Genomic DNA, 27,496 nt, shown 5'->3' with positions numbered 1-27,496 from the left:
GTGGGACTTGGCATTGATTGTTGAAAAAATTAAATAAATCAGAAGCTCCAGTCTGTTACACTTCAGGTCCCGGAGCGCAATGTAGGCCACTGACTTGGGGGACTTGTAAGCTGGCCACTGGACACGTTGGGCCACTCACAGTAACAGCTTGGCTGCCAGAGCGCTATGAATACTCAACGGTGTAGAAAAATGGCTTCATTCACTTCAAGGGGCTGGAGCAGGAAAGACGGATGTCAGAAAGACCAACAGCAGGCCATGGGTCGTGCCACGAAACAGAGGTGGCTAGTGGAGATGCAAGTTCAAATTCCCCGTCCGCCATCAAGGTGGCTTTGGGCTAGGAACCACTTCTCAACCTAGCCCTACAAGCCCTCCTCAGGGTTGTTATTGCAAAGGTAATATATGGTAATGAGTCCTTGAGGGACAAAAGAGATACAACTGAGAATAAAATAATTACAATAACAACGTATCATCATCATTGTGTGTTCTACAGGGGTTTGCTTCCTTAAAGCGAAACCAAAATTAAAATCCACTGGATATTTTAATAGGGGGGGAATGCTTATCAACCCTAGGCTATAGAAAATGTATTTTCCAACAAAAACGACACCTTGGGGTTAAATCTGATCAAAGCGAAGGCTTTGAACACATCAAAAGCTGTCAGCTGTTGCTTTTTTAATTGTATGCAAATGCTGCGGGCCGTGGAGAAAGGCTGCCAAGCACTCAAGTTATTAAGAACGCTGATCCTCTTTGCAAAGCACCCAAACAGAAAACAAAGAAAGGCCAAAATGCAGTATCGAAAAACTCAAGGAAAAGGGCTGAGGCCACACCTGGAATGGAGACGTACAAGAACTTCATTTCATCTCCCAAATCCTGGCCTGCTTTGTAACCCAGAAAGCGAATTGGCGGTGGGGGGGGAACCCACATTTTCCTGAACTTGCGATTCTATTCAAAAATGTTCATTATTCATAAAAGGTATTATCTTCATACTTTTGAAAAACGTACACACAAATAAATTCCTGGAGGCGAAGACTATCAATGGCCATCACCGTATTTCTTCCATTCTAAGACGCCATCGATTGTAAGACGCACGCTAATTTCAGTACCACCAACAGGAAAAAAGCTTTGATTCTAAGAAATAATAAACGCACCCGCGATTCTAAGATGCACCCTGGTTTTAGAGATGTTTATATGGGGGGGGGGGGGAAGTGTGTCTTAGAATCGAAGAAATACAGTAGTTCAGATAGCTATGTGCTAACTCCAGTATTTGAGGCAGTAAGCCTATATACACCAGTTGCTGAGGAACATGGGTGGGAGGGTGCTGTTGCACCATGTCCTGCTTGTCCATCCTTGGCCAAGGACTGGTTGGCCCCTGTGTGAACAGAGTGCTGGACTAGACGGACCCTCGGTCTGATCAGCAAGGCTCTTCGTATGTTCTTAAATGAGCACTTTTCCGGTTTGAATGAAATGAAAAACAAGTTGAAAATGAAAATGAGCCAAACCTAATCTGGGCTCTTGACCGGACGCTGCTGTTTTCTCAAGAATTCACTGGGCATGCTAGAATCCTGTCAACGTTCAGGCTGCACTTAGGAGGGGAAAATGTCCTGTCCCCCATTCAGTGTCTGCAGACACCTGATCCGCTGCTGCTTAGCTGCCTCTCCAACAAACACATGAAGTTAAAGGTGTTGAGTAACCATTGCCCCAAGAGCTACACTGTGAAGCTGCAAATTAATACCAGATGCAAAGGGTCCCTATTATCCCAATGTCTTAGGATGCCTGACTCACAAGAGTCCCTGTTATCTCAACGTCTATCAGACACGAATTGCCATCTCTTAACTCAGGGCTGGAGAACCTGGGGGGGGGGGGGGCTAAATCCGGCCTTCCAAAGTTCACCAGAAGACCACATCCCCTTTTCCCTGGCCTCCACCGCTTTCCCGCAACAAGGAAGACCTTTAAGCTATAATACAGCCATTTGCCTGTGGCAAGTTAAAAACGCTTGCAGGGAAGCCAACTGGGAAGCCGGCATCAACTGGGAGAGAGCTGGCCAGCCACAAGGGAGAGGGCCTTTTCAGTGGTGGCCCCCCAATTATGGAATGATCTCCCCGACGAGGCTCGCCTGGCACCAGCACTGTTATCTTTTCAGCACAGGTCAAGACCTTTCTCTTCTCCCAGGCATTTAACAGCATTAAATGCGAAGTTTGTTTTTAATGGACCCCAAAACTGTTGTTGTTTAAAATGGATACTGTTTTATACTGTTGTTTTAATATTTTTATGATGGTTTTAAGTTTCGTATACTTTTTAATGTTCACTGTTTTTAACTTCTGTAAACTGCCCAGAGAGCTTCGGCTATGGGGCGGTATAGAAATTTAATAAATAAACAAACAGAGGAATGCCGTAAGGTGTCAGGCTACCAAAATCGTATGCGGGCTACGGATTTCCATGGGGTCCTTTGCAAAACTGCAGTACGAAATGGCCGTGGCCGAGATGGCCCCCGTCTCGACTCAGAATGTGCTCTCCCAAAATGAGCTAATTCAAACTCTAGTTGGGTTGGGGGTGGGAATGAGATCATTTTAAAAGGTCACCTGCATTCAGGATTCCAGCTCTCTTTGGGGAGGGGAAACGTAAAATTACGAACCAAACTAAAATTCAAAAGGGATGTTACCTCAGGTTATAATGAGCTCATTTTCCCTAAATGGGAGGGGGTCATTCCTGAATCCCCACAATATCCAAAACTCCAACCCCCAAATTCAGGAATATCATTAGATACAGCCCATTCTCTCTGTACTGCTATTCCTTCCAATGTTCATGCTGCAGACATAGAAAGGGGAAACCTGAGTTCAAGTCCTACCTTAACCACACGTCTCACAGGGTAATTGCTCTCTCTCTCTCTCTCTCTCTCTCTCTCAGCAACCTCACATACTTTACAGGGTTCTCCTGAAGACAGAATCCCAGGAAAGCCCTGACCATGTGGCCTAAACCTCCACGGAAGAAAAACAGCAACACGATCACTCACTAAATGCCAAGTCCTGATCTCCGGTCTGATTTTATTAACCTATATTTAAAACCACTGTCTTTTATACTCACAACAGATATATTTTAACCAACCCTCTATACATCAGAGCGACAGGGGGTGGGCGCAAAGTAAAAAATACTCCGAAAACAAAAACAGAGAAAGACTGTCAGGTGGTCTTAACAGAGGCGATTTCTTTTCCATCAGCTAGCAACTCCAGAGCTCCTGCCCTTGAGGCTGCAAATAAAGATTAACTAAAGCCATATAACCATTTCCAGAGGGGTACCCCCCACCCTCACCCCGGTTAAGTGTGTTGCAGCAAAAAAACACAAGAAGCCATAATACATGTGTTTGTTTTTCAGGTGCCACAAGACGCTGTTATCAGAGCCATAGACATTCCTCCCTTTCCGCCCAGCACCCCCGCCCCCCGGCGTTAGTTTAGAGGAAATGAGAGCTTTTGCGGAGCCCCCAAAAGCAAGCCCATTGCAGAGATAAGGAGCCCGTTACGTCCAGTGTGCCACAGTTTTGCATCTTGAAGGATCACCTGGCTCCTGTTGAGGTCACCTCCGGAAGTGTGGGCTCTCCCACCCTAGAGGCCTTCAAGAGGCAGCTGGACAACCATCTGTCAGGGATGCTTTAGGGTGGATTCCTGCATTGAGCAGGGGGTTGGACTCGATGGCCTTGTAGGAACCTTCCAACTCTGCTATTCTATGATTCTATGAAGTCTCTTTAAAACGGTCGACCATTTCACAGCACGGAAGAGACCCTAATCTCTCGACCCAAAAGTACAAAGGAGACCAGGGCACAGGGCAGTGCAACTTGCCACTCGCCAGGTAGACACCCACCATATATGGTAGCCCATTTCTGCTGCCTATCTGAGATGGGGAAAACGTGTGTGTATGTGTGTGTGTGTGTGTGTGTGTGTGTGTGAGAGAGAGAGAGAGAGAGAGAGAGAGAGAGAGAGAGGTCTATCAGCCACTTATATACTGATAACATTCAGCAAACTTCGTTGCACGTCTTCCCAGCCTGGGACACCCTGCAGCAGCCTTCCCCAACCTGGTGCCCTCCATATATTTTGGACTTCAACTCCCATCAGCCCCAGCTGACATGGCCAATAGTCAGGAAAGTTAGGAGTTGAAGCCCAAACTATCTAGAGGACATGAGGCTGCTAAAAGCTGTCCTACACAAAAGGCAACACTCACATCCATTATCGCCCTGCGACGCAGATTGAAGGGGCTTGCACATCTAGCATTTACTAGCCAAATGGATCCAGAAAGTCCGCAGGCAGGGCGGGCTTCACACATCAATGCCAGCTGCCCGATTAACGTCTGCTCAGCTCAAAAGCTTGACGGGTCTCCTGACCCCTTTCGAAGCTGTGTGACGTGGAAGTTCTACCGATGGCGTTACACCTGCAATGGCTCAATTCTTCAAGTGGCAAAGACCCGCACGCGGGACACCGGGACAGTGCGTAATCAGAGGAGCACCGGGCGTGACTCAACGATTGACAACCACACCAAGCTAAACAGCAGCCACACGGGGAGGCCTGCAAGGCATTTGAGAGGCCAGCAAGAACAGAACGCCAGCCTTCTGCAAGCTGTCTTCCTCTATACCTTTTGGACTACAATGCCCATCATTCCCAGCCAACAGAGTCACTAGGAATTATGGGAGTTGTAGCCTACCACCTCTGGAAGGTGCCAGGTTGGGAAAGCTACTATAATCTAAACCAGGGTGAGGAGAAAGTATATTTCCAGCTGTTTTGAACTTCATTTCCTAGAAGCTCCGGTCAGCATGGTGAATGGTTAGGAATGCAGAGTCCCAAACATCTGGGCAACTTTCTGCTCACCTCTGGTTTAAACAACTGGTTACCTCTAACAGCTACCTTTTACCTACAGCAGGTGTCCAAGAGCTTCACCAGTGATCTACCTTCTTATCTAGCATATGGGAACGAACATATTAATCCACTGAATGCAACAGAAATGTGTGGTGCCTACAGGCGGTCATTCAGCACACAGCGGCTGATAGTTGTAGGGCGAGCTTACAGCCACGAGAGGAGCTGGTTTTGTGAAGCACCCGACACCATGTGGTGAAGGAAACTTTTATCCAGATTTCCTGCAAGCCAAGGAAAACATCAAGCAGTGGGAACATGGGAACATGTACTTTGGCAAACTATTCAGGCGACCAATTCCCAAAGTGGTTGCAGGAGACACCCCTGTCCCCCCAGAGAAACTGACAAAGAGTCAACGGCATAGTGTGCTAACCATCTACAACCCCCCCAAAAGAAACCATGGTTTGTTATTGGCTTATGAAGTCTGGTTTGTTTCAATCATGGCTTGTCGTGATGACAGAACCCATAATCGTGGCTTATCCCTGGCTTGTTTGCACTGCTGTCCACTGCTGAAACAGAGGCAGAGCAGCTGGAAAAGGAAACTGCTATGAACTCTGGGAAAATCAGAAGTAGAGAAAATAAGCCACAATTTGTTTGCTTGTCTGTAAAACAATTCATGGCTAAAGCAACAAACCCTGGTTAACATAAACTAGAGCTCATATTCTGTGCGAACACAGCCACAAAATGGATCTATGGACTGAAGCCAAGGGAAGGAAGAGTAAAACCATTGCTCTAAAACCCTCTCTCCTCACCCCCCTCTCTCATCTTTTATGAAGCCTTTTAATTTTAAAAGCACTTCTACCAATTTTGCAACGCTCCTACAAAGAACGGCGTTGCTGGCCACACCAAGATCCATGTAGTCCACTATGCTCTTTCCAAACAGACACTTCTACACAGTTCACAAGCAAGGAGAAACGGTGATGCGTTCTTCCCAGGATTTGGTATTCCCACGCAAGCTGCCTCTGTGTAAGAACATCAGAAGAGCCCTGCTGGATCAGACCAAGGGCCCATCCAGTCCAGCACTCCGTTCACACAGTGGCCAACCAGCTGTCGACCAGGGACCAACACAACAGCACCCTCCCACCCATGTTCCCCAGCAACTGGTGTATATAGGCTCACTGCCTATGGTGGCTTCATTCAACTTCCTTGGCCAACAGCCATCAAAAGGCCCATTCCACCCCTGCCCCCCACCAGCAAACCGGTCCAAGTCTCCTTTAAAAGTCATCTCTTCTCATGCCCCTCGCTATATCTTGCACAAGCCGCGTTTCCCCCACATCAATTACGGATTGCGCAAAGAACAACTTCCTCTTCTCTGCCCAGACATTCTGATATCCGTACGGTGTCAGCAATGTCTACGGTGATTCACAGAGCACACGAGGACAGATCTCTGCCCCAAGAGGCTTACCATCTAAAATTTGGCGAAGAAGAGGCTCAGAGACCTTCGGCTATGGGGTGGTATATAAATGTAATAAAATAAATAAATAAATAAGAGACAACAAAGGGAGGAAAGGATAAACAAGGGCAGCATGTGAGTGAGAATGATAGCGAATGGAGCCTCTGCATTCAGGGGCAGTATACCTCTTCAGTACCATGTTCTGTGGACAAAAGCTGGGGGCTGTTACTCCCATGTCTGCTTGTAGGCTTACCAGAAGCAACCAGGGGTCTGCTGACAGAAATAGGGTCTGCTGACAAAATTAGCCCCACATCGTGCCTGAAAGATGGGTTGGGATTTGTTGCCCAACACATCTTTGGGACATCAGACTGGGAAATGTCTGGACTAGGGTGAACCTTAGCTTTATCCAGCGGCATACAGTGGGAGGGGCCTTTTATTTATTTATTTATTTATTTATTCATTGCATTTCTATACCGCCCAATAGCCGAAGCTCTCTGGGCGGTTTACAAAATTAAGACAATTCAAAACAAAACAACAGTATAAAACCATGATATAAAATACAATATAAAAGCATTCATAAGAATGGGACGACGACGACAACCCTTCTCTATAATCAGCAACGAAATAAAACAAGCACAGAATCTGAATGCAACTCGCGGGATGCAGCCAGGACGCAGAGGGACTTTGAGAAGTATGAACCAAAGCAAAAATGCTTTGAAATGGCTAAAAAATGTACAACTACCCCCATCCCACCCCGAACGAGACGCAGCCAAGATGGGTGGTAGGCCTGTGTCAGGGCTGTACCACTTCATACTGCTTGGGAGTGTGTGTGTCAAATACTTGAATGTACTTCCACTCATTCTCTCTCTCTCTCTCTCTCTCTCTCTCTCTCTCTCTCTCTCTCTCTGAATGCATACATACCTGCACCTAGACAACTAGCACTTCAAGGAGAACAGGACACTAGAACTCTTCTCCGCCAGGTACTAATTATCTATGTGCAGGGATTCATTTTTTTTAATGGGGGTTATATGGAAGAGCACTCAAGCATGCAAGCCCTCAGGGGATTCAAAGTTGTACCGCACAAAAGCAGGGTCACTTGTGAGAACTAGGACAGAGTTTATCTAGTCCAAACTGGTGTCTTCCAGATGTGTGTGGGGGGGGGGCTACCAGCACGCTATGTTGTCTTACAGGCAATACTCCAGCTTCAACAGTAGTGAGGGAGAGAAACAGGGGTGGGGATGGGGGGGTGGACAGCAATTCTCTCACTCCCTTGAGAGTGAAAACCCATTCATGGACACAAAAATTAGCTGTTGCTGCTGCTTTCAACAAAGAGGAAGAGATGAGCAAAACGGTGCAGAGATTTTCCCACCACAAATACCCCCCTCCCCCATGAATCACAGGGATTAAAAAAAGAAAAGAAAATGCATGAAGGTTCCGAAAACTGTGTTGGTTTAGAGGGTTTTTGGTGTGTTGTTTTTGCGAGGTTTGGGGCCTTCCTTGCTTTGTCCAAATTGCACTTTTATGAGCTACACACACACACATTTTTTCCATATTAGCGTGCCGATTGCATTATCTCTCTGCCTTCCACCCCACACCCCACCCACACCCCACATCTCCCGCCTAGCTCTCCAATATGACTGATCTCATTTCCATAATAGGATTTTAACCATGGATGTCAGAAGTAGTCCAGAACCAGAAAGGGGGGGGGGCGGGGAGGAAGGATGGGAAAAAAGAGACATGGCTATTAGATCATGAGCCTGGGGAGGGCTTAGCTTAACCATACACACACACACACACACACACACACACACACAGCAGTATGGATAGAAGGTGAGCAAGCCTAAGTGTCCAAATAGAAACATGTTTGCATTACATCTGAATGCAACATGCCTGGATTTTGCGATCAGGCCTACAAGAAAACCCAAAGAGCTAGGCAAATCAATTTACAAAAGGTCCACCTCAGGGAGATTATAAAAAACATATTTACGCCTCTCTCAGGCGCCTGACGCTGCCTTTGATATGGCGGAGACCAAAGCTTTGAAATGTTCCGCGTTCAGCCTTTCAATATTCTATCCCTCAAGGGGGAGGGAAAAAACGCTTCTAGCAAGAGCTGGTGTCCTGGTTTCCAACCAAGGCCTCTGCAATCAAGTGTGTGTGTGTGTGTGTGTGTGCGTGTTTAAATTTCCTTCTGCACGCTAGTATTTCTAATTGGAAGAATTAGTAGATTAGGAATAGGATAAGAAGAGAAAGCTGCTTTTGATTTTCTAAAACAAAGCAAACAAAAATAAATTCTCAATTTAATTGGCCGGCAAGGGCCCAGCCAGCTCTCACAGCGTGGCTATGGGGCTCAAACATCCTGGATGCATTGACAACATTTAAGCAGGTCACAGTTCTTGCCAAATTCAAAAGAAAACTGTAAAATTAAATTGTGCAGTATTTTGCTCCTGCAACAGCACAGTGAGAAGTTGGCTTTTTAAGTTTTATTCCTCCCCTGTCATCCCACGCCAGAGTTCAACCCGGCTGGCAGGGCCTGTATTATTATTATTATTATTATTTAAACCTCTGCACAACACCAAAGCAATTTTAGGAGCTTTATAAAGGGCAACAGTTGAAATTGTCATTATTATGCTTTAAAAGGGGGGGACATAATAAAATATTCCACCGCTGACACCAAAGGGACTTCCAACACACACTGGAAGGCAACTCACCTGATTTAAATCTTCGTCGTTGAGTAAATGCGATTCCCGAGGCTTGAAACAATTCTGACATTTGCTCTTGTTAAAAATGTTAGCTTGAAATTTCCTGCAAGGATTATCTTTAGCAGACATGGCGTTGCCTACCCAGAAAAAGAACCACCAAAAAAACAACAACCAACGAAAAGAAAAATAGATTACAAACTTTTGTCCACCTTTTAAAAGCGAAAGCAGGGTGGGGAAAAACCCAGACCACAAAGGTTTGGCCTCTTTAGATAAATAGGTCGATATTATTATTATTATTTAAAAAAGGGAGAGGGACTGATCCTTAAAAACCAGGCGTTGAAATTGACAAGGCGTTGAAATTTCAACCAGGCTTTGAAATGCTTCTGCCTTTGGGCCCACAAGGATTTCTTTGCAAGAGAGCCGAAGCAACCGAAGTAGATTAACATCCCAATTTCCCAGAGGCAAAACCGGAGCGAGGAAGAGGAAGAAGAAGGAGGGAGGAGGAGGGAAGAGGAAATGAAATATGCACCGGAGCAGGTTGATACACCGGATTGGGACTTCCAGCTCCAGCTCCTAAATTTATATCGCTTTTAAGCTCAGGAGGTTGTCAAAAACAAAAACAAGGGGAGAAATTCCAGCTGTCAAGGCAAATTGGCCTGGACGGAATAGAAACTGAACGTGGAAATCCGAGTAAAGGAAGAAAAGGGGGGGTGGGGAAGACAGGGGAGGGAGGGGGGAAAAAAATCCCCAATGCAATTTTAAAAGAATCTCTCTCTTTTCTCTCTTCTCCTAGTCAACGTCCAAAGGCACAAATCCGGCTTGCTGCTGTTCCTTGAATGGGCCGGACGGAGCTGCCGAAGGCGATCCGCGCAGTGCCATGTTTCTTCATCCCCGGAGGAGGAGGAGAATCCGGAATGCAATGTGATTTATTTGGGCTCCAAGCGTGTTGTTCGAGAGCGCAAAAAACAAAGGGCAGCGCGCTTCCTCCGCCGCCGCCGCCGCCGCCCCACGCGCAAAACGGCCGGTGCAACTTCTCCCTTTTGCCTGTGCGAGGAGGAATTCTTTTAAAAATAAAAAAATGGGAGAGGGGGGGGGGAGAGAGGGGGGTTGCAATCCTGCCGGGCTCAGCACCGCTCCGGAGCAGCCCCGGCCCTTGGCAGGCTCGCGTAAAGGCCCCGCTCCCGGCTCCAGCCGCCTCCTTTCGGGCCGCCCATCCACGAGGGAGGGAGAGGAGGGACCCACGGAAACGCCTTGATTCCTCTGCCCACTCCACCCCCCCTTCCTCTCTCGCCTTAATTCGGATGGATTGCATGCAGGGGGGGCTTGTGCACGCCGAGAGGAGCCATCCGGGCGCTGCAGCTTTTCTTTTGCACACTCTGGAGAGGAGGGGGGGCGAGGAAGGGGGGGGAGAGAGAGAAAGAGAGAAGGGGGGGGGGAATCCTCACGCGCTTTCAGGATTTGGGGTGGGGGGGACCAAGCGGGGGAGGAGTGGCGGAGAAGCGCTCCCGTGGTTGCACTCAGGATGCAAGCTCTTCTCCTGCCCCCCCACCCCACTTTTCTTTTTTTTAAATTGACATTTCCAAATATCCAATGGCAGCCGAATCTGGCTGCTAACAAAAGAATGCTCTACCCAATCCCGAGCGAGGGGGGGCACAAAAGGCGGTCCCCCCCTACGTAATGTGCAAATGCCCACAAAGCTTGGGAAAGGGGGGGGGTGGATTTTTTTTTAAAGGTTCAGGTTTGGTGGACTCGTGCAATTGGCAGAGATCCCGAGGCAGGTTCGCCTTGCGGATGCATTTCTTTATAATCGCCAGCTTTATTTTTATTGGGGGGGGGCCGGAGGGGACCAGCATGGGTGGGAGGTTGCATTTCCTTTTGCAAAACGCGCTGCCCTTTCGCCCCTTTTCTTCCAAACACGGTCCCAATCCGAGCGCCTCCACCCCCCCTCCCCTCCAATTTCTTTCTTTCTTTTTGCAAACCAAACTGCATGGATTTATTTATCTTTTTATCTCCAAGCGCATCTTTTGGAATTAAATTCGCAAAAGCATCAACGCTAGAGCGCGTTTCCTTCAAACGCGATGGTTTTATTTTTGCAATTTACCTTTGCAAATGTATCTTCTGCGATTCCGTGTGCAAACGCGATCAACACTGGAGGAAACACACACACACACACACACACACACACACACACACACACACACACACACACACACACGATACTTTGATAAACACGGGGCACTCTCTTATCTCCAGCCTCTTTCCTAACCACCTATTTCTTTCTTGCAGAATAACAAAAGTCTGTTTGAAAGCAAGTTCCGTGCAACCTAATAGCCCTGTAAGCGCGCTTAAGGTTTGCAAAATAAAGAGAATTAAGAAAGAGAAAAAAACTAGCAAGGATTAGTACTTGGCATGGAAGAAGCCAGCAGAAACACAGGGGCGGAAGCGGTTCCAGCTTCTACAGGAAGTGGTTCTTTCATAATGGATTTGCCCCAAGTGTCCTTGGCTAAAATAATCCCCCCCTCCCACGCTTTCAGGTTCTGTACAGGTAGATACCTGGCCGCAGGAAACCGGGCACTCATGCTCTCCAGAGGAAGCAAAACTGCGGGTTTTAGGACGTCTTAGCTGGTGTATCCGTGCATGAAAAGCTGTGCTCTGTAAACCTGTGCATCCTGATAAGGATAGGTGTGTTCTGCTTCTGCATTCAGTCTGCAATGCTATATGTGACACTCTAGGCATGCTTACCTAAGAGTAAGTCCCACTGAATTACTTGGATGTAGGCAGGCTGGCACTCTTGTAAACTATCCAGAGTTTCTGCTGGACCTCCCGGAGACTTTTGTTGTTAAAATACGTTTCCTGTAAGATGGAAAACATTTCTGCTTAGAGGTCATTGGTTGGTTGGTTTTTGTCCTTAAATCCAGAACTTAGCAATACATGAAAGCGTACTAACATTGTCTTTTTAAAAGTATTTATCTATTTATTTATTTATGACATTTTTATACCGCCCAATAGCCGAAGCTCTTTGGACGGTTCGCAAAAATTAAAACCATTAAGAACGTAATAAAACATCCAACAGGTTAAAAGCACAAATACAAAATACAATATAAAAAGCACAACCAGGATAAAACCACACAGCAGAAATTGATACAGGATTAAAACACAGAATTAAAACAGCAAAGTTTAAATTTAGGTGTTAAAATACTGAGAAAATAAAAAGGTCTTCAGCTGGCAACGAAAAGAATACAGTGTAGGCACCAGGCGGACCTCTCTGGGGAGCTCGTCCCACAGCCAGGGTGCCATAGCAGAGAAGGCCCTGTTCCTAGTAGCCACCTGCCTCACTTCCTTTGGCAGGGGCTCACGGAGAAGGACCCCTGTGGATGATCTTAAGGTCCGGGCAGGTGGCGTGCACATTTTACTCAGAGGTAAATCCCATCAAGAAAAGATTTTGTGTTTGTTTGTTTTAAATTATAAGTTAGTCCAAGGGTTCAGCTAACTCCATATTGTCTACATTGACGGACTAATGCTCTCCAGTCTCAGACAAGATTGTTTCTGAGCCCTGCCTAAACATGCCAGGGGGATTGAACCTGCGACCTTCGGCAGAGTGACCCCAGAGCCATGCCGCCGCCCCCCTCCCCCATTCTTAAAATTGCAGCTTCCCTTTCTAAAAAGATGTCGTTTATTTTTGAAGATTGGTCGCGGAACGTTTTGTGCTGTGAAGCTGTTATTAAAGTACACATGCACATAGGCACAAACGCATCCTTCCTCCACACACCCCTCTCTCAAAAACAGACACGTGCCCTGAACTCAGTGCAGGCTCCATGTTTTGGAGAGCCCTTGGGCAAGGATCCCTGAATGGTCCCCTTCCCTCAGTGGGTCTACTTTCTTACCGACCTTCCCATCACCTTCTCTTGCGCCTCCTCCTTCTCATTTATTTATTTACCTATTTATTACATTTCTATACCGCCCAATAGCCGAAGCTCTCCGGGCGGTTCACAAAAATTAAAATCATAGTAAAACAATCAACAGGTTAAAAGCACAAATACACAATACAATATAAAAAAGCACAACCAGAATAAAAACCAGGCAGCAAAATTGATATGAAATTAAAATACGGAGTTAAAACAGTAAAATTTAAATTTAAGTTAAAATTAAGTGTTATCATCATGGGTACCACTTGCTGGCTTGATAGACAGGGGCATCTATCACTCCTCCTCCTCCTCCTCACCTCCGTTGTCAGGGTCGGAGTGAGAGGCAGGTGAATATGCAGGTTCCACTGGTGAAGAGGAAGACCAAGTCCTGGGCGCTCTTGTCAGCGGAACTAGACAGATGCCCGACTGTGCCTTCCTTGGATGCCAGCCTGGGCTGCGATCCTAAACACACTTGCTAGGGAGGAAGCCACGTTGGTCACTGGCATTGCAGCTGACTTCCAAGTAAACGCAAAGAAGGTTGTGCTGCAAGAGATTGAGCTATGTATCAGGAAGCCCCGGGTTCAAATCTCACTTCTGCCTCGGACTCACTCGCTGAGCAAGCAGGCCGTGGCATCTCCTGTTTCTCCTCCTTACCACCACCGTTGTCTGGGCCGGAGCAAGAGGCAGGTGAGAAAGCAAGTTGCAGAGGTGAAGAGGTGGAGCAACTCAATTCTGGAACCCCCCTTCCGAGGTTGTAGCAGTGTCTACGGCCTCAGAGCGGGGACTCTGAAGAATCCAAGGGTCCTTTGACGCTCTCCTGGGACCACAGGATTGCTCTGTGTTCTTAAAACCTGTTTGACCAGCTAGCCCCGATGGAATATACCGAGGATCTTAACATGCATAAGATTGCGGCCTTAATCTGACTCATTATTATTATTGTTATTGTTATTTCTTACCCGCCTCTCCATTTTGATCGAGGCGTGGAACAACAGTAAATCTAAAATACATAAAACTGAATTAAGAACAAAATATAAATTGTTAAATCATCCTAAAAACAGCCTAAAATTCCACTGGGTAGGCCTGCCGGAAGAGATCAGTCTTGATAGCTTTCTTGAATGCTAAAAGACTGTCAAGTTGATGACAGGTGGGTGAATATGGATTCCTCAGTTGACATGGTAAAATCTAAGGTTTATACTTCATAGAAGTTAAATATATGGGCTCTTAGCTCACAGTCTAACTTGGGAGCTGCTTAGAGAGCTTTAAAATCTCTTAAATGAAAGTACCATAATGATGAGGATAATAGTCCCAGCAGATGAATCAACTAACAATTTAGTTGACTAATCTGTTTACGCTGATTCAGAGACGGCTCTGCACTTTAGAGCATAAGCTGAATAAATGAAAACGCTGGACCCTGCTGCAAGGAGCATACAATGCAGAATCTTCCAGGAAGCTCACAGGCAGGGCATGAAAGTAATAGCGCTCCTTCACTATGGCCCTCCCTGCATCTGGAGTCCCTGGTAACCAAATTGATCAACAGCTCTTGGGAGACGTATCATCTACCGATTTATCTAATCAAAGGATGCGGATCAATTTTATTAGCCTAGACTTTTTGTCTAAACATGCATAGGATTGCCCCACTTATTTATCCTTTTTCTTTTCTTCCTAAACTAAAAGCGGGGGAATTGCTCTACCTCCTGATGGTTTTAGCGGCTCTTTTGCTGAGCCTTTCCCAGCTCTTACAATATCCCCTTTTTTGAGATGCAACAGCCACACATATAGGGTGCAGCTGCGTGTATGCAAAATTCCTGACCTTTGGAAGGGGCCGGGCGTGCCTGTATGGGGGAGTGAAGACAAGTCACCCCACGGAGACAATCCCAGAATCTTTGTCCCTAAGCAAATGTCACTCCCATTTCCCCTGAGTCCTCAATGACTCTCCGATATTTTCAAATGTCAATCACTGCCCTTTTTCTAGGATGGGTCGGGGAGTACTGTATCCATTTCGAAATGGCACAAAGCAAACTCCTTTTGCCAGATGGACAGGTGTGGAATAGGAATTTTGTGTTGCTTTTGCCCTCCTGCTTCTCGGTTTCCCCTTTCGTCCAGTTCTGTTGCCAGCTCCCTAGGGTGGTGCCTCTGGCGGAGCGCCAGCGTTCGGATAGGGCTGGCATTTAAAATACACCCTTTGTGCGGGTCACTCACTTTTTCCTTGGCTGATTAACCACCACAAGCTTTTTCAGCCTGAAAGTCCAAGGTGCCTTGAAGGAGGGGGAGAGAGGGGAGGGCCCTGGGGGGGGGAAAGTCCAACCGGGGTGGGGGGACGACAACGCCCTGCCCTGCATTTATTCTAGGCTATTATAATCTCCTCCTACCTTGACATTATAAACTCCTCGGCCCAAAGGCTCCTGTTTGCTTACTGGATTCTTTTAACTGTGTGGCACAGCACCAAAACCCACCCAGTGCTTAATTTTGAAAGAATATATAATCTCTCACTCACTGTCTACACACACACACACACAGAGAGAGAGAGAGTTCGCTCTGCTGGAAGTTTTATACCTAAATTGGGTGGAGAACCTGCAACCCTCCAAATTGTCTTGGACTACAAATCCCATCAGCCATGACCATTGGTCATGCTGGGTAGGGCTGATTTGAGTTGGGTTTCAAAAACATCTGGAGGACCACAGGTTCACCCAGTGCCAGCACCAGCCACCCTCCATGGCCCTTCTCCTTCAGGGAGTCCACTGTCTCACCACCATGGTCACCAGCTGCGCTTGTTCATCATCTTCTTTCTCATCCTGGGTACCACTTGCTGGCTCGACAGGCAGAGAGCTGGTGAGCAAGGAGGCAGGGGCATCTATCACTCCATCACTCCGTCTTCTCATCACCTCCATTGTCCGGGCCAGAGCAAGAAGCAGGCAAACAAGCAGGTTGCACTGGTGAGGAGGGGTCTTATCAGTGCCCCACCCCCTGTTGGGAGTGTGGGCCTTGGGCAAGTGCCCAACTAGGCCAACCCTTGACCCTGGGTTCCCCATACCTGCTCTCAATCCAAGTGAATACTGGCTGGTCATGATTATTTAATGGTGAAATGGGAGGACACTTTGTACACCCGGCCAGAGAGGGTGTTTTTTAATACCTGCCAACATTTCCCAGGTGACATGCTTACAACACCTATATGCCCCCTCCTCGCTTCCACCCACCCTCATTACACAGAACTGAAGGCTTTTCATGCCTAGCGGTTGACTGAAGTCCTTTATTCTCTGCCAAACTGAAATCCAAGAGGATGTTATTCTGCACCCCACTTTTCAAGGCCAAAAGCAAAGCAAGTAGGAATACAGACAATGCCTTCATTGCTAGCAGCAGGAGCCCTCCGCGATTAGCGCCACTGTACCACAGAGCCACCAAACCCAGCCGTCTGGCAGGATGAGGCCCCTTGTTGGATGCTGAGCTCTGCAGCTTCTCCCTCATCACTGCAATCTATGTCATCCTTGCTGATCAACTGCAAATCAAAGATCCCGCCCCACCTTTTGTCCATTCGTCTGCTTAAGGCAGGGATCCTGAACCTTTTTGGACCCATGGGCTCACCTGGGAGTTTGTGAAACTGCTGTGGGCACCACCACAAACTGCCTAAGAAATGGATCACTGCTTTGGATGTAAGAACATCAGAAGAGCCCTGATGCTGGATCAGACCGAGGGTCCATCTAGCCCAGCACTCTGTTCACACAGGGGCCAACCAGGGACCAACAAAGCAGGACACGGTGCAACAGCACCCTCCCACCCATGTTCCCCAGCAACTGGTGCACACAGGATTACTGCCTCTGATACTGGAGGTAGCATAGAGACATCAGGACCAGTAGCCATTGATAACCTTCTCCTCCAGGAATTTGTCTACCTGTCGTGTCTTTGGATCTTATTCAGCAAAACCTTTGTTTCGTGACTACTTTTGTTTTGCAATGTCTTTTAATAAGGGATTACCTAATTTGGCAAATTGCTGGCAGTGCAATTCAGCTACATTCTGGCAATGTCCAGTAGTTTGGAGAAAGTTAATACACAGATAAATTCTGTACTGGAACAGTCTTTAATATTCACTGATGTACATGATCTTTTAAATTATTGACCTGCTTTGTGGAAATGAACAAACGTTCAGCATAAATGGATTCTCCCGCGCCCTTTTGACAGCCAAAAGACTGTTTTTACAAGATTGGAAGGATAAACACTCACCTCCAATAGCAATGGATTGAGGTTGCTTTCAGTATTTGAACAGGTGGCATATACACCCCACCTCCAAATGCATATTTAGTTGGATATATGCCTTTCATACGTATTCATTGCTATGGATATATTCAAATCCATGTACGTATATTACAAAAATTGAAAAATGGACCCTTGACTTACAGAATCATAGAATAGCAGAGTTGGAAGGGGCCCATAAGGCCATCGAGTCCAACCCCCTGCTCAATGCAGAAATGCATCTAACTTGTCCACTGTGAGAAAAAGGACTATATGGACCCCCGGTCTGATCCTGCTATTCGTATGCAGCATTACAAAAATTGCCCTGGTTTCAGGCTGCTGTTAAAGGTCTCGGAGCGGGGCCCTTCAAACAAGTGTCACCCTACATTCAAAGGAGGGCTGAGCCAGGCAGCAGGATCACCAGCGTCTCCCAGGTCTGGGTTTCATTCAGTGCCTCCTGGCCCCTTCCTGGCTGAAGATGGTCACTCTGTATCTCGCAGACGCATCTCATTAAAGCCGCGCTGTTCGGCTCGCTTGACGCAGGGCCCAGAACTGCTCCGGCTGGCCGGCCGGCCAGCCAGCCAGCCCGTCTCCATATTGTCATAACGTTGATAAATAAATAGGAATAGAATTGCGGTTTGTTTACAGCGGGGAAGCCAGCTCACTCGCATCAAAGGTGGCTTTGATCACCTCCACACAGCCTTCGCCACCCGCACCCGGCTGGGAGATGCAAAGTTTAATCTCCTGCACCGAAAGACAAATAAACCTGCAAAAGGGCAAGATTCCTCCTTCTCCCAGTTCCCCGAGTCCGGAGCCAACGTTTTACCAAAGACTAAAGGAAAGGGCAGCTTCAGAGTGAAGAGATGCAGCCTGCAGGGACTGGACTGGATTGGGCTTCAACTGAAAGCAGGGGAGGGGCTTGCATTTTTGTTTACATATTTGATTTAAATAAAACCCCACAGGCAACAGTTAAAGTCCTAGATAACAAGAAATGAACTTTTAGGGTGCAAACCTATGCATGTTTGGACAGGAAAAAGTCCTACAATGTACAGCATTCCTCAACCAGCGGCTTACGCGCAATCAGTAATCCAAGACAGCCCGTTCCCACAGGTTTATAATCTAAAAATACATGACACGAAAGGAAAAAGCGATGGGGAGGGAAGAGGAAAAGATTAAAGTAGTTTTTCAGCAGGGCTGGTGGATTGGCCCTGTTCCCCCCTCTCATCTCCTTCAGCGCAGCCTACCGGAACGACTGCTGGTGGTGACAGGTGAGGGGGAAAGGAGCCTTTATGGGGGGGGGGGGAGGCCCTGTGGGACCCTACTTCGTTTTTTTATTGCAATCCCAAGGTCCCCCAAGCGGAACCAGGTACCAAACAGTGTCTTTGGGGAGGGGGCAGAGCCAAATGATGCACAGCAGCTGGTGCAAAGCCATTTCCTTGTGATTGCACTCCATGAGTCATACACCGGGTTTACCGGCATAAACGATACAAATCTACATCTCAGTTTAGAGGGGGGGGGGGGGGCGCAGATTCTTGTTACCGCCATAGTTAAGAAAGCCCTGCGCATTTACTGCAAACCATGTTGTGATCTTTCATGAGATCTGGAGCGCCCAGCTTGGCTCTGGTTCGGTTCAGCTGAGTCACGGCTACCACACGGGCTGCTTCCAAGTGGGTGAGTCATCCAAATTAGATGCATCAAGGAAATGAATTGGAGCTGCATGTTTAAGGAGCATAAGTTCCTTTCTGTGCACCGTTATTACTAATCATTATATTTGGCATTTGGGGGGTGGGAAGAACATAGAGCTCTAGATTTTGGGACTTCAACTCCCAGAAGCCCCTGCCAAGCGTGGCCAACCGTCAGGAGTGCTGGGAGGTGAGGTCCAGAACATCCGGAGACCTATTTTGAGTGTTTAAAGCTGCTTTCCCCAACCTGGTGTTTTCCCTCCCATCATTTCCAGCCAGCATGAATCATAGAATTCATGGAAGGGGACTCTAAGGCCATCGAGTCCAGCTCCCTGCTCAATTATTATTATTATTATTATTATTATTATTATTATTATTATTATTATTAATTTATTTATATAGCACCATCAATGTACATGGTGCTGTACAGAGTAAAACAGTAAATAGCAAGACCCTGCTGCATAGGCTTACATTCTAATAAAATCATAATAAAACAATAAGGAGGGGAAGAGAATGCACCAAACAGGCACAGGGTAGGGTAAAACTAACAGTATAAAGTCAGAACAAAATCAAGTTTTAAACGCTTTAGGAAAAAGAAAAGTTTTTAGCTGAGCTTTAAAAGCTGCGGTTGAACTTGTAGTTCTCAAATGTTCTGGAAGAGCGTTCCAGGCATAAGGGGCAGCAGAAGAAAATGGACAAAGCCGGGCAAGGGAAGTAGAGACCCTTGGGCAGGCGAGAAACATGGCATCAGAGGAGCGAAGAGCACGAGCGGAGCAATAGTGTGAGATGAGAGAGGAGAGATAGGAAGGAGCTAGAATGCAGGAATCCACCCTAAAGCATCCCCGACAGATGGGGCAGCAGGTTTAAAGCATTTCACAGGCATTGCCTCGCTGTCATCCTGTGAGGCCATCGCTATTATGATCATCCTACTAATACTCGCAAGCTCAGGGTTATGGTACTCATCCCCCCACCCCTCTTGCAAAGGTGGAGCAAATGTCCGAGGCAGAGAGTGAGCGGCTTGCCTAAGGCCACTGCGTGAGTTCAAAGAAGCGGCGACATTCGAATCCAGGGCTTCCTGATCAGCTGCAATGCCAGTGTCCAACGTGGCTTCCTCCCTAGCATGTATGTTTAGGATCGTAGCCAGGACAAGAGCACCCCGACGTGTTCCTTCTCTTCGCCGTTGCAACTTGGTTGTCCACCTGCCTCTCGCTCTGGCCTGGATCTGACCACAGCTGTGAGAAGGTCGACTCACTGAGGGAGGTAGAAATGGAGGGTGTCTTCCTCTAGTGCCCCCCCCCCCAAACCTGGAGCCAGCTCTGGTTGCAGCCTTTCCTACACCATACAAGTATCAGCTGTTAATTTGCAACCGCGCGAGCCTGCAATTGATTAATTCCACATCAGCTCGGGGCGGGAGCGTGCAGGGAGGGCGGTCATTTTGCAGGCCTTCGTATTTGTTCCGTCATATGCTGATTTGCATTTTATTCTGTGAACCGCCCAGAGAGCTTCGGCTATTGGGCGGTATAGAAATGTAATAAATAAATAAATAAATAAATAAATAAATAAATAAATAAATAAATTCTCTCTTCGTGCAGTCATGCTCTGGGCTTGGTTTCATAAGCTTCCATTTGCCCGTTAATTACCTCCCAGTGATATGGCTAGGGCTGTATCCTGGGGTAGAAATCCGGGGTCCTGCAGTCCAGGGTGCCCCCAATGGCTGCCAGAGAGCGGGGGGGGGGGCAGCACCAGCAGCAAACAGGCCCATTGTCACCACCTGGGCATATTGGGACCACCGAGCTGGAAGCGGCTCAGCATGGTAGCCATTCTTTCTTCCTGCTAAAACAACAACCAAATACTTTATAGTCAGGGGACAGACAGCCGGTATGTACATGGTTGCAGATGCTCATCATCATCATCATCATCATCATCATCATCATCATCATCTCTTTTCTCTCTCATGGCGGTTTTTCTAGACGGACATGACTTGCTTTGCCAAGTCATGCTGTCTTTTACTGATTCAGGAATTTCCTGGCTATTGAGCATGTTTTAAGTATGACTGCTCTCTGGATGTTGGTGTGGATGTATTTTGGTAGGCCCAGTTTCTGAAGGTTTTCTGTATAGTTTTTGGATGTGATGCCAGTGACTGATATGACTAATGGAATAATTGTGACCTTTTCCTGTTGCCATAGTTATTTAACTTCCTTAGCCAGTGGTATATATTTTCCTCTTCCTTTTCTACAATATTTTTGTCATTAGGTATTGCTGTGTTGATGAGGTGAGTGATTTTTTTGTTTATAACTGTTATGTCTGGTCAGTTGCAGGGTATTGTCTTGTCTGTATGAATTGTTCTGTCACAGTATATTTTATAATTTGCATTTTCTGAGTTTGTTTTGGGTGAGTATGTATAGTATGGTGTAAGTTCTTTGATGAGCTTGAATTTGATGGCCAGTTGTTGGTGAATTATCTCTGCAGCTGTATTGTGTCTCTCTGTATAGTCCATTCCTGCCAGAATTTTACATACTCCTGTTATATTGTTTCTTGGAATTGATGACATTTCCTACATGAATCTGTGGTTATACAGTTATCTTTTAGGATGTATTTTTGGTAGTTCTCGGTTGCTATAACTTGATCCTGTAGAGCTATTCTCTGAGTTATTTTATCTGTTTAACATGAATTGTGTCAATGTCTAGCAGACCTCTTCCTCCTTATTCCTTGCTGATTGTTATTCTTTCAATGCGTGAATTGGGATGGAGCACGTGGTGTTTCGTGAGTTTGGTGCGATTGAGCCTGTTTATTTCTTCGAGTTCAGTGCGAACAGCGTATGATTCTGAATGAGCATGTGAGGATGGGTATAGCGTAGGTGTTGATGGCTTTGAAAACGTTTTTAGGGTTGAGTTTGGATTTTAGGATTTGTGATAGGCAGAGTTTATACTGCATTCTTAGTTGAGCAGTGGTTGATTTTCATGTATTGTTGTTGTTATCCTTTTCTATAACAAATGGTGCTTATTCCCAGGTTCGTGTGTTTAGCAACAGGACCACAAAAGCAAACAGTGCCATGTTTTAAACGAGTCTAAAACGTGAAATTGAACATACTCATAACATTTCTTTCTACTTCTTTTTTTAATGGTGTTAGCAAACACTTTTTGTTTATTGGTTTGCTCTAACGTACCAGGAACGTATTTTAAATATGGAGCAGTATAGAAGTATTGGAAATAAATAAATAAATAAATAAATAATCTGGAGGGTCCCGGAGGATAGCAGGCCCAGGCTAGGGACAGAGAAGTCTGTTTTAGCCAGACAAAGTGAGAGTCTTCCTTCAGAGTGATCAAGCTGTCTGGCGCCATCTAGTGGGGAGGGCTCTGCAGTGACGGAGCACGCGAGCACACAGCATGATGCACAAAACCCGAAAAGAGAGACGTGCCCTTAAAAGGTGGCACATCTCACTTTGTTGGAGTTCCCTAGGGAGGTGGTGGGCTCTCCCACACTGGAGGCCTTCAAGAGGCAGCTGGACAACCATCAGTCAGGGATGCTTCAGGGTGGATTCCTGCATTGAGCAGGGGGTTGGACTCGATGGCCTTGTAGGCCCCTTCCAGCTCTGCTAATCTATGATTCTATGAAAACATTGTCCTTTTCCTTACAAGAGGAACGGCGGCGAGTTTTATTTGTTTGCTTACTATACCTGGATTAAAATGGGCTCGGGGGTCTCCTAGCCAGTGGAGGCTGGTGGCTCTGGTGTCAGTGGGGCTATGATTCCACTCCGGGTTTCAGTCAGAACCAGTCAGAGCTTTGCACTCAGCAGGGGGTTGGACTTGATGGCCTTAGAGGCACCTTCCAACTCTACGATTCTATGATTCTGTGAGAGGCAGCAGCAACCTCACCACCATCTTTAGATCCAGCTCCGTGACCTGCTGAGCGTAGCTGAACCCTAGTGCCTGAATTTGCTTGTTCCCCCCCTCCTCCCACCCAATTCCCTTTCCTTTTGTGCCACGCCCTTTTAGACTGTAAGCTGGAGGGCTGGGGTTGTCTTACTTCTTATCTTTGAAAGTGCTCTACATGCCTTCTTGCCTGGAGGGTGGGATAAAAATGCAATAGCCCACTTTTGTCTGCAAGGAAGATGCCACTCACTGAAAGCTCAGAAAATCCATAGCTACACGGTAGGTTGGGCAGTAAATGGACTTTGACTGTGTAGATCTGTTAAAACCAACGTTCTTATTTATGGCTCTAAAGGTAGGGTATTATTAACCTGCTGCTCCCTGGAACGTGGGCATTCGGGGGCCATAGCTGCAAAGGTCTTTGCCGCAGCCTTTTCTCCAACGAATAAAGTTATCGCGGAAGGTGTAGCAGCTCCCACCTGGCTTAGACAAACATGGAGTTGAACAGCTTATCTGCTCTCGCTGTGGCTGTTTGGTGTCACAGGACATGGGAGGGGGATGCACAGGGTGACCCTACGAAAAGGAGGACAGAGCTCCTGTATCTTTAACAGTTGCCTAGAAAAAGGAATTTCAGCAGGTGTCATTTGTATATATGAAGAACCTGGGGAAATTTCCTCTTCATCCCAACAGTTAAAACTGCCCTCTGTTAAATCTGGTCACTCTAGTATAGCTCCTGCAGCTTTAACTGTTGGGACAAAGAGGGAATTTCACCAGGTTCCCCATATATACAAAAGACACCTGCTGAAATTCCCTTTTCTAGGCAACTGTTAAAGATACAGGAGCCCAGTCCTCCTTTCCATAGGGTCAGCCTAAGGATGCACACAATGGATCCATTTGCAAAGCAGAAAGGTGATCGGCCCTCATAGGAACATGGGACGCTCCCAGAGCCTTGGTACATTTAACTCAGCATTGTCAATACTGACTGGCAGTGACGGTTCTCCAGGGTTTCTGGCAGGAATCTCTCCAGGTCTACTTGGGAGGTGCTGGGGATCAAATTTGGGATCTTGTGCAGGGGCTCTACCCTCTCCTAGGGCCTGTGTGCCAATCACAGACCATCCCCATTTCCCAAACAGTAACTGGATGCTGTTATAGGGCAAGGAGCGCTATCGTTTTTAAAGAGAAGTTAACTTTTACCCACCGCTTGAGGCCAGCTTCATCTCAGCTCTGCGGTTTACACGACAGATGTACATCGTACTGAGTGAAACCCAAGAGAGCCATCCATATTGTGTCTCCTTGCTCCCGTTGCTCGAAACGAGCTTCCTGCCTGCCTTTTATATTTTTAATTTAAGTGCCACATGTACTTTCATGATCATCTTTCACCTTGTTATTTTTTAATTTTTTTTAAAGGAAACATTTTTAAAAAAGGAGTTGCTAAACTGTTTGGGTTCCAAACATGTCTACACCTTCCATGATTCCTGGCCAGGGCCACAGGCGATTGCTCCTCTTCCATCCTACTGAACAATGCCCCATTCTTAGGAAGGCGGAGGAGATGTAGCGACCTGCCTCAGAGTGAAGTGCTGTGGGTCAAGATGGCCCCGGAGAGAAGAGCCCTAGGAGCGCTGCTGCTTTGCTGTGGCAAATGCTGTTTGATGTTTACCAGTTTACTGTTAATTTTTAAGCGGTTTTTGCAAATGGATCTCCCACCGCTCAGTTTCATGGGATGACCCCTTTGGGTTCTAGTATTTTGAGAGAGGGAGAAAAATGTCTCCCTGTCCACATTCTCCCTATCCACGTGCAATAAAAAGATGCAAAGTAGATGCATCCCTGCGGCGAAGGGCACGTCGTAATTGTTCCAGTGCTGGGAAAAGGTGAAGGAGCAACCGTGGGGCACGTTAGGTACTCCGAATGAACTTGCTTGGCTGTGAATCATCTCTGTTTCAGCATCACATGCCTGACAATTGCGGAGAACTGCTAAGTTGTAGACTTTTCCTCTCCTGGCAGACTTTGGATATAGCGGCTACCGCCAACCGTATGAAAACATCCCTTCTGCCCACAAAGGCTCACAGCTAGAGGACACGGGCCACGCTTCCCAAAGCCGCCTGAACGAAACCAGAGGCAAGAGCTGCAAGATGCAGGATGAGACGGTCTTGCGCTCTTGCCTCTGGTTTTGTTCAGGTCGCAGCAAGACCGGCCACCGGCCCCTTCTGCACCTTGCACTATCATGCACTTGCACATCTGCTTCCAGCGAGCCGTGTGACCAACGGCGTCTGTCTCCATGTAGGCTAACGAGGCAAGAGTCTGGGCCACAGGAATGAATGCCGGAAGTCACGCCTCGAGTCTCATGAAGCAGAAGCGAACGGAAGGAAGATGGGGATATCCCGGTAGAACTCTGGGCGGTTTGCGCAGTCGATCAGTGAGTGTTTCCGACTCTCAGTCGCTTATCAATCGCGAGGAATTAGGCCTTGTGTTATTGGCTCATCCCCAATCTGTACAATAGGGGTATTACTTGGTTTTCCTTTGACCAGCTGTCTGTGCAGTTCTGCTGGACTGTTTTAGAGTTATGGGCTAGAATCCCTGATCAGGAATCGGCTCAGATGTAGAGTCGTCTTTGTAGATGCAGGTCACCCCAGGGGGAAAACTTTTAGGCCCTCATCTAGCTCAGCGTTGTGTGTGCACTGACTGACCCTCCAGGGGTCTCCCCTAACCCTACCTGGTGATGGTAGGTTTTGAACTTGGAATCTTTTGCAGGTAAAACGTTTATTCTTTCTTATCACTGAGATATTGCTACTGGTTCATATGGACCAGTGGGCAATTTGTTCTGACCCAAGTCACCATTTTGCATCTGGCTCCGATGGACAGGCCAACTACCGTGAAGGGTCAAGCAGGTGTCTCCACCTACGAGCAAACGGAGCTGGCTTGACACGTCTTGGAATAGCCCTCCAGTGATCTGGTGAGCTGGGCCCCGGCTCAGTTTGCTGTCCAGGTGCTGCTACCTGTTGCAGAATATCAGGGCCTCTGCCCTGCTCTCACTCCTTAGCGCTCTTAATCTTTTAAACCTGGCTTGGGCTGCTCCACCCTCCAAAAAGAGAACTTGTCCTCTGTAAAGCAGAACACCTGGCCGCTTTACCTTTACAAAGGTAAAGCATTCGTCCCAGAGGTGCCAGCTTTCGATTGAACAAAGTCGTGATCTGGCAAAGCATTCAGACATGACGTTCTGCCCCTGCACCTACCTGCCAAGTACTTGTTGCTTTGTTTTCTGGAATCACTGCGAAATGCCCGGGAGAAGTGAACTATTGCACGAAGCGGAACGGAAGCAGAGATTAAAGACTGGGAAATGGACGGCTGTAGCTGAAGAGAGGCTCTAGGTGGCAGCAGAGCGAAGACTTCCGTGTATCCTGGCAGAAGCCGGACTAGACTGGAGGCGCGTACATCACCAGGCGCAGGAAGCGTTTCCCTAAGTGGCAAGGCAGACACAGGACAAAAATGGTAAAGAGTGAGGCCAAAAGGGGGAAAACCCACAAAATGAGGGAAAGGGGGAACCCCACAAAATGAAGAAAAGGCAACTTTGCAATCGCTTATCTGTGCCAGATCCCAGAGAAGCTTACATATAATGAGTTAAACTTGACAGTCCCTGCCCGCTGGCTTACAATTTAAAAAGACACAGCACATGAGGAAAAAGGAATGGGGAGGGAAGAAGAGTAAAAGTAACGCTTCCAGCAGGGCTGGTGGTACGGCTCTGCTCTCCTCCCTCATGACACCTGGCTGGAAAGGGTGATGGTGGTGTTAACTCTACCAACATAGGGAGCTGCCAGACCCTTGGTCTATCTAGCCCAGTATTTATGACAATGACTTGGTTCACACAGTCACCATGGCTTAAACAAGCTACGGTGGCTTGTTTAAGCTGTGTGGCATGCTGGTGTGTGCTGGGCACCATTTACCTAGTTTCTCGCCTAGGTACGGCTTGCTGGATGAGGAAACAACCTTCAAATGACCCATGGACTGATTTAGGGTTCTGGGGTGGCTTGTTAACCACAGCTACAAGCCACCCTTCCTGGGTTCACATGACACGCAAGTTCTGGAGTGCGTTGCTGTAACTATGATGGCATTTGTAACAAAGCGCTATAGAAATAAATTTTATAATTATTATGTCATTAAGAAGTTTCTTCTGATTAAAACAGACACACACAAATACAAATCTACAATAGGAGAAATACTCCCAAGTAGGAGAACCGGATCTAGAAAGGGAAATATAGGAACCAGAATTTTGCCTTCCTATATTGGGTGGCCTTTGCCCACTGGACAAGTCATTTACCCCTCATCCTCATTTCTCCCATGTACACAATGTGACTAGGAGTGTCCTACCTTACAGGGCTGTTGCGAGAATGGAGGTGGGGGAAAGGCTTGGAACTGATTTTGCATATTTAAGAGGAAGACTATTCTATTACTAATAACGCTGCCTGCTGTTCTTCTTCCCTGGTTTACCCTTCTTGCATTTCCCTCCTCTTCCTCTGTTGTGTTAGGGGCTGCAAGGTCCTCCGGGCAGCGGCCTGTCCTCCTTGTCCTTCGTAAGGTACCATTATGCACAGATAGCGGAAGGAGAGGCTGGCTCACACTCAGCTCAGGCTCCAGCTGTTTGTATTGCTTGCAACCCAGAAGCCCTTGAGGTTTTTTAGCCCGGAGAAGAGAAGGTTGAGGCGCTGCCATTCCAGAGAAAGCAAAGTTCTCTCCTGCTCATCTAATGGGCTTAGGGTAAATTTTAGTTAAACGTTCCGTGAACCGTCCTGATAGTAAGGGCAGCTTGACAATGGAGCCATTTAACCAGGGTGGGTGGGCTC

The 27,496-nt window shown here is 47.1% G+C and overlaps 1 protein-coding gene across 8 annotated transcripts in view; it reads right to left on the bottom strand.

The window, feature by feature from the left end:
- MPRIP (myosin phosphatase Rho interacting protein) overlaps nt 1-11,761 on the bottom strand; it is a 477,073-nt gene extending 465,312 nt beyond the window's left edge. For 7 of the 8 annotated variants that reach the window (XM_063143225.1, XM_063143224.1, XM_063143227.1 and 4 more), the window contains exon 1: nt 8,991-9,673. In XM_063143225.1, the coding sequence (XP_062999295.1) occupies nt 8,991-9,110 (120 nt within the window). In that variant the 5' untranslated portion in view covers nt 9,111-9,673. Of the gene's footprint in view, nt 1-8,990; nt 9,674-11,723 lie in introns of those variants that run through there. The other variant, XM_063143223.1, reaches the window with a different exon arrangement.
- Between the last annotated feature and the right edge of the window lie 15,735 nt (nt 11,762-27,496).

This window comes from Elgaria multicarinata, chromosome 17 (genome assembly GCF_023053635.1).
Source record: "Elgaria multicarinata webbii isolate HBS135686 ecotype San Diego chromosome 17, rElgMul1.1.pri, whole genome shotgun sequence".
In the NCBI taxonomy this organism is placed as follows: Eukaryota; Metazoa; Chordata; class Lepidosauria; order Squamata; family Anguidae; genus Elgaria; species Elgaria multicarinata.
This window is presented reverse-complemented; position numbering and strand designations above follow the sequence as displayed.